General features: G+C 41.2%; 1 protein-coding gene across 1 annotated transcript; it reads left to right on the plus strand.

The window, feature by feature from the left end:
- The first annotated feature begins 1,680 nt into the window (after nt 1-1,680).
- Nucleotides 1,681-4,230, plus strand: hp (haptoglobin). Its single transcript, XM_035416948.1, has 4 exons — nt 1,681-1,809; nt 1,987-2,042; nt 2,586-2,860; nt 3,351-4,230. The coding sequence occupies exons 1-4, from the start codon at nt 1,805-1,807 to the stop codon at nt 3,921-3,923; spliced, it is 909 nt and encodes a 302-aa protein (XP_035272839.1). The 5' UTR covers nt 1,681-1,804; the 3' UTR covers nt 3,924-4,230.
- The last annotated feature ends 3,672 nt before the right edge of the window (nt 4,231-7,902 follow it).

Here is a 7,902-nt window from a genome sequence, read left to right on the forward strand (position 1 = left end):
CTCAGCCCTGTCCATGTATCCCCTGCTTAGCTTCACGTTCTCTGTTGTGTTCCCTTGTGTCTGGTTGTTACGCTTGTACCCCTTGTTAGTATTTCTATCATTGCTTTATTGGTTGGTTAGGTTTCCTCACCTGAGTGTCATTAGTCTCACCTGGTTGTTCTCTGTATTTCGGTGCGCTGTCTTTGTTCAGTCTTTCAGTTCGGTTTTCACTGCCTTCGTAGGTATTTCTGACTTCAGCCTGATTTCTAGCGTGAGATTCCTGGTTAATTATCTCTCGCGTTAGTTAGCTGTTCTCTTGTGGTTTTCCTGTATTATTTGTTTTCGTACAGAGTGGTGTTTAGTGTTTAATTCTTCACGTTCGTGTGTTTCCCCTGCACGTGGATCCGCCTCGCCCCACGGACTGACAGTTCTGACAATTTTTACTATTTGGAACCATTTTATGCCCATAATTTTGAATGTTGTATGGACCCCTTGTACTCGTTTTAGTGACCCACTGCTGAACTGCCAACAGCACGTTGTTCCTTAAAGAAAAATTTACTGGAAGCTAAAATAAAGGCACTCTTTCTTTTTATTTTGATTCATCGGTTCATTCAAAATATAAAGCTTCAATTAATTTTTTGGCAACAGTTCTACCTGTACATAAGTTCTCATGTTGTGGAATGGTGTTACCACTGTCATGTATGTGACATAGAATCCACAGTGCAAAGCAGTGGTTTTCTTTGGCTGAACTATTTCAGTAAATATCCATTTTCATTACTTATTATGTAAAATGTTAGCATTTTATAATTTGCCCAAGTTAAGGGCATTTGTCAATTACATCATAATAAAAAGTCCATCGCTCCACTATCAAAACCAGTATCCTTGGATAAACAGTCAAATTGCTCAATAATTACATAATAGACAACCTGGATTGCAATCACAATTTGAGTATTTGGTGGACAATTGAGTAACATGTTCTTTTGCCCTGTTACGCCAATTCCAATGTGAGATAAGATTTGGGAAGTGCGAGCAATGGAAGTTTCTGGAAGTTCCACCAATATCAAAAAATCCCATTTCTTGACAAAGGGTCAGGCAATCTAACAAAACTCTGAAATTCATAAATGTTGATAAATAAAATGTTATCATAGCCATTAATATCATGGAGGCATATTCCTATAGGACTGTACAAACAGAAACTATTATGATAGGCATATATCGATGTTTGTTTATTAATAAATTGAATGTTTTTTTGCCTGATATGGTACATACTGTATACATATATACTGCTTTTCAGATATTACTTTAAATAATACATAACATTACACACAAGCATGCTTTTAACAGAGTATGAGACTGATCAATAATTTAAAAAAAAAATATATATAAAGCCAACATAGTTACCAAACAACTGATGCATATATATTTAAACTAATTTCTGTGCTTCTAATACAGTTTTTTCAATGTCATGAATTAAGCAGCTTGATGGCTGTGTTTTTTTCTAGCATTTTAATGGCTTACCACAAGACGAGCTGTCTTTCAAATAATTTAGCCCCACTGCTCGGTTAACACTGAGCAGAATGCGGATGGCCTGCGTCCAAAAACTGGCCGCTGCCAAGGACACTGAAATTTCTGCCATTTCGGGATATCTGGACCGCCCCTCTATTGGTTATCGGAAAGTGGTGAAATCACCCAGAACAGCACGTATCCCAGGCAGGTCAGGGTTTGCCTCCCCAGCGGGTATAAAAGCCCAAACCGACCTCAGCTGTCAGTGCGCCTCTCCAGCACGGAAACCAAAACACCACCCTTAGCATCCACCTTCGCCATAATGCAGTAAGTGTTTCTTTTTTCATTTTTTATTTTATTTTCCACAGTGAATAGACTAAGGGGGGCGGGGGGTAAAAACTGGCAGGGGTGAATTTTATTGTGCCCAAACCTTTCAGGATATGATGGAGACTATTGTTAACAGTACAATGGAGACCATTGTTGATGTTTCTTGCTGTTTTCCAGGTCTCCTGTGGTTGTATTGCTCCTTGCCTTTTGTGTGGGCCTCTCGTATGCATCAGGTATGTTGTTATTCCAACATTCCGAAAAAATAAAAAGAAAAAAAAGAACCCTGAACATTTTAACTAACCGTGGCAAACTTTTCAGATCCGTTCAAATCAACGATGCTTTATTTTCATGTGTGAGATGAACATTTTACTATGGAAGTATAGCATAGGAAATACAAACCAGCATAGGCTGACATAATAATAATAATAATAATAATAATAATTGTGATATGTACATAAAATCAGTTAGTAAAATTGCCAATTCGCACAATATCATATTGCTGTATATTTATATATCTTATACAGTATATATAGAGTAATATAGCAATTTTAATAATATACTGACTAAATATAAATGTCTAATATCAGCTGTAGTAATTTTGTCATAACGCATGTGACAGCAGTTATGTCAAGTGTATGACAGTGTCCTGTCAGCCTTGTGTCGAAGGGTTCAAGTAAAGTGGAACCCTAAAATGGCCGCATATGTCTGCATATTAAAGTTATGGTGCTGGTTCCAACGGCAGCCTGGCATTGACTGTGATTTTCGTTGTTCCCCAGGGCCTCAGATCAGATCCCGGCGCTTGGTGGGGGGGTCCCTCACCCGGAACGTCCCCTGGCAGGTGCTGCTGCAGTATTCGGACAGCGTTCTGGACGGCGGGATTGGGGGCGGAGCTCTGATTTCCGAGCGCTGGATCCTGACGAGCGGCCGGAATCTGTTCCTCAACAAGACCGGCCAGCCGACCAAGAGGGAGCCCACAGACCTTCCCCTGGTGTACGTGGGAACCACCAACCGCAGGACGTTGGATCCGGCCCAGGCGGTGGAAGTGGAGAAGGTGAAACACCAAGTCCACTCCCTGCTCCCCTCCCCCCCTACCCCCCGCCCCCCCCCCCCCTTTATCAGTCAAATCTGGAGCTCACCAGATTATTAATTTATGAGTGTGCGAAACCAAAGTCTTAACTGCCATGCAGTCTGTGCATGGACAAAAGTGTTACTGTAACACGTACTGTAGCATCCAGTAAAGATGCTGATGATAATATGTGAAATGGCTTTAGACTGGGATAGAGCACGCAGCTGTCTCTGATATAATTTCAGAGACATTTTATTAATTCCCTGCTATCTGTACATCACAATAAATGTAAATGAAATGATAAATCATGAATACAAATTAGCACCATTGATGACTGGAGCCTTGAACATAGGCTGTTCACCGTTCCGCAGAGAAGGAATTCTACCGATACTTTTACAGATGCCGCCATACATACCCATATACCCGAGAGCTTGCCATTTGGATTTCACTCATAACTCAGTGTCATTCTGCGCAGGTGTTCTTGCACCCAGACTTCCAGAATGCCTCCACCTGGGACAACAACCTGGCCTTGATCAAGCTGAAGAAGCAGGTGGTCGTCAGCGAGAAGGTTCAGCCAATCCCGCTGCCCGGGGCCGGCCAGGACCTGGAGGATAAGGAAGGAACGCGGGGCGTGGTGTCGGGCTGGGGGTGGGGCAACACCTTCACCTTCTCCGAGTTGCTCAAGTACCTGGTGGTGCCCGTGGTGAATCGGGGGCTGTGCCGGGCCGAGTACAAGCAGGGGGGGCGGGTGCTGAGAGATACACCGCAGGTGGACGACCGCACCTTCTGCACCGGCGCCACCGAGCTGAAGGAGAACGTGTGTTTCGGGGACGAGGGGGGCGCCCTGGCCGTCCTGGACCCGACGGACGACAGGGTGTACGCCGCCGGGATCCTCTCCTTCGACAAGAACTGCCAGGTGGAGAAGTACGCCGTCTACACCAAGGTGTCGGCCTACTTGCCCTGGATCATCAGCGTGATGAGGGGGGACTCGGACGACTCCGACGCGCTGCGCGCCTCCGCCATGCGCCAGATGTTGGGGGGCGTGTAAAACGCGCGCGGCGGAGGAGGCAGCGGCGGCGGCGGTGGCGGCGCAGCGCCAGGAGCCGCACGGGGGCGGGTTGATTGCACCCGCCAATTTTTTTTTTTTTTTGTAAACGCCCTGTTCCCCAAACGAACGGGAGTCGTGATTTGCTAGCTCCGACGTGCCCTTGTTTGTTTTGACGTGTGTCATAACCGTAGTGTTTGATTTTTTTGTTTGTTTTTTGAATTACTGGATTTTCGGTGAAATTTCATTTTGAATGGTAAATCCCCGTGTTGTTGTAAACAACATTTCTGCTGTATTAGAGAAAGCCAAAAATTATTGTGATTTTTCATACTTCAATAAAATGTGAAATCAACAATCTTGTGCATGTTCATTTTTATATTTCATATTTATATTAGATTTTTCTTTATTATTAGTTATTTTCATAATCTTGATTTAGCTGGCAGAGAGAGAGATTTGTCCTTGTGCTTTCCCATAACTCATCTAAACAGTCTTTTCAATTTAAATTTTGAACTCTAAAAATATATATGTACTGGATGTCACAGGTATTCAAATCACCATTCATAACCAAGAAAGCCAAAACAAGGCCAAAGAAAATACATTTTTTTATTACCATATTTATGCTCATATCAATACTTTTGAATTTTATAGACGGAGATGTGAGCACTAATCAATGTAATCAATGGGGGAGTTCATCTGCATGGCATTGAATTATAATACCAATAATTCACAGTGTATTCCTGCCAGTCAAGTCAAGCAAATGTTGCCTATTTCTCTGTGTGTTCGATGGGAAGCACTTCAGCAATAGTAATAACTGTATTAGAAATCATTATCCTAACACAATCATAATTATCTTCATCATTATAATTCATTATGCGTGAGAATTACATTAATCATAATGTTGTAATGGTAATTTTGATTTACACTTGCCAAATATGTGAATTTCACATGAACAGGCTGCTGCATCACAGCAAACTAGAATCAACAGACACCTGCTTTTGGGCTACATAACAACAGCTCCCCAAGAGAACTTTGAGTAAATCTTTTTTTTATTATTATTACTTTTTAAAGCAAGGTACTGTTGCTGCTCTAGAGCCGAATACCCATTTGTGCTGGTTGTCAAGGTAATGCCTATTGATGTCTTAACAAAGCACTGGTTTTTAAATTAGGGCCAAGCCATGGATATCACATTGGAATCTGCTCATGCAAAAAATTGTCTGAATGTGTTGTTATACCGTCGCAGTATGATGAATTTCTATGCGCCGAATATGGCCAGCTGATGGACACTTAAATTAATCAGTTCTGAAACGGATATGAATAAATCTTTGCCAAGCGAACAGGCTGCATTTGGATGGAGATGTGTTCAGAAGGCTTCTTTTGATTTGCCAGCTAGGTACATTGTACTCACCACATTCCCCGAGTAATCAAACTTTGACAGGGCCCAGGAATAAATATCATTCAATTCATAGATCAAATTAGTGGAATGTATCATTGGAGAGATGAGTCAGGCCTTGCCTGTCAAAATATACATATATATTTTTAGAATTTACTGCCATTAATGTACCAGTGAGTTGTCGTGTTTTGAATGGTTATAACAGTCAGTGTTGCACTGTGATTGGCTCAGTGCTGTGCGTGTGTGTTCTTGTACACCCCTGAAGGAAGCCCCTTGTCATATCTTTAAAATACTGCTATGTTGGATATTCAAAAAATATATATATATATATTTTACATATATACAATATATATTATATATATATATATTTTATATATACAATATATTATAATAATATATTGCATCATTCACTGCAATGTCATGGCCATCTGCTTGATTTTTTAATGAGTCAATATTATGTCCATCCCCAGTACCACCTGGGCAGGGAACGGACTCAAAAACCAATCAAAATGAATCACAGTCAGAGCCAATGATCATGTCCAGATGAACAAACGATGCTACGGTCTCACACATTTTATTGAAAAACTCAAAATTTCCTTTTATTTTCTTATTGCCGTGTTTTTATCGCATCTCAAGAGACTGAATGTTTTTTCTTTTTTTCTTTTATAGCTTGACATTCTCTTCATTACACGTAGAGCAGCTTGTCAAGGTGTGAGAGTTTATGCTGGAATAATTACCTTCATCTTGTCGAGCACACGAGTACAGTGTGTTTTTTTCCTGTTCATGCCACTACCGACTGGATGAGAGATCCACCCAGTTCTCATGAACCAACCTAAAAACCTGAACTGAACTCTGAGCTGAAAAATGAAATTCTCGTCTGTTCTAGAAATGAGTGTAACTAACGGTTAATCATAAATGCTGCAGGTGAACTTGAACTGGTTTGTGAAACATGTAAACATGACCCAGAGTTCACGGCTGGCAAAACAAACACAGACTTAGTTTTGATTCATGTGGAAAGTAAGTTTGTTGGTTGCTGCAGCATTCTGCAAAACAATCCAACATTTTTGTACTAATATGTGTCACAAAACAGTCAAGGTATCAATTAATCTCCACAATGAGCTTTATCATTTCTGTCCGCAATTTTCCACATTTAATCTGAATTCATTTCATGAATTGACTGACTTAAAGATGGAACTGATTCCAATGCAGATATCAGTAAATACATGGTATATTTAATTTGTAATTCATTGGGCTGTTTCATTTCTTATCTCATGAAGTATAGAATTTGCAATGAATTGGTCGTCCTATTTTCCTAATAGAATTGAGTGGTTTGTGATGCAAAATCATCAGATTTGAATTGTGTTTGTTGAAATAATTCAGAACTGGAACTAAAGTTAAAAGACCTGATTGGAGGAGGTCAACTAGATTGGAAAAGGAAGTAGGGAGAACTGAATTGTATTATTTTGATTTTATTTGAATAAAAATTTATTTATTTATTTTACTCCTACAGCAATACATAAATAAAATTTCTCTACTTTTGTACTTTTATATAAATATAATGTAGTGTATTCCACAGTAATCACATGCATTAAGACGAGTGAGCCGTGGCAATGACAGGTATTTTTATATGAAATATGTAGAATACATTTTTTCATAGATTTATGTTGGGTCACACATCAACAGTGCTTTGAGAGTCGTCTGGTCTCCCCCACCACTGCGGTCCAGCCCCTCTTTCGTCATCGCCTCCACCCTGCCCACATCTGTCTCCACCTGCTGCTCCCCCACCACCGCCACCCGGCCCCGCCCATCATCTGAGCCACATCATAAACTCTGTAAAACTGACTGACATGTTGGTCACCAGTCGGCACCCCAGAGGAGGATGGGTTTCCCCCTTGAGCCTGGTTCCTTCCGAGGTTTCTTCCCAACTGCCGCAGGGAGTTTTTCCTCGCCACTGTTGCCTTAGGCTTGCTCCTGTGGGGGTCTAGGCCAGGGTTGTCTGTAAAGCGTATTGTGATAACTGCTGTAAAATACGCTATACAAATAAAATCTGATTGATGATTTGATCGAACCTTCCGCCTGCAATCCGGTTGGCATTCCATAATCCACTGTGTGCCCGCATGAAAGAAGGAGGGAAGGGAATAGAGTGCTTTCCCCTCCAGTCTCAATCACTAGGATCCACTGCAGAGGGTCGGGGTTCCTCAGGGACTCTGTACAGAAGAGCGATGACTCATTGGCTGATTTTTTGAGCACCGGGTCCCCGCTTCGCACAGAGAAAAGCTTTCACTTTGTCGTCATCTCTGCGCCTGCGAAATTAGCTCTGGAAACACGGTTCACCTAGAGGAGCACCAGGTCTGCAGGACTACGCATCGAAAAAATAAATGACCAAAAAAAAAAAAAATTTTGAGCCCTTTTTCAGGAAAAATATTATCTGCTCTGCTCATTTCCAAGAGTGTATTAAAAAATTAAAAAATTTTAAAAATGCCCAGCGCTAAAAGGATTTTTTTATGTCTGTGTGATATTGCAAAGGGAGACATGCAGGTTGTGCTCGCAGTTTATTACATCATTATGGGATCTCAGCAACCCTCCAATACA

The sequence above is a fragment of the Anguilla anguilla genome, chromosome 5 (assembly GCF_013347855.1).
Source record: "Anguilla anguilla isolate fAngAng1 chromosome 5, fAngAng1.pri, whole genome shotgun sequence".
Lineage (NCBI taxonomy): Eukaryota > Metazoa > Chordata > Actinopteri > Anguilliformes > Anguillidae > Anguilla > Anguilla anguilla.

What these genes read in the sequence shown, in the direction of transcription:
- hp (XM_035416948.1), top strand. An exon ending in GGGCCTCTCGTATGCATCAG is followed by an intron (nt 2,043 to 2,585) that starts GTATGTTGTTAT and finishes GTTGTTCCCCAG; the next exon opens with GGCCTCAGATCAGATCCCGG. An exon ending in AGGCGGTGGAAGTGGAGAAG is followed by an intron (nt 2,861 to 3,350) that starts GTGAAACACCAA and finishes CATTCTGCGCAG; the next exon opens with GTGTTCTTGCACCCAGACTT.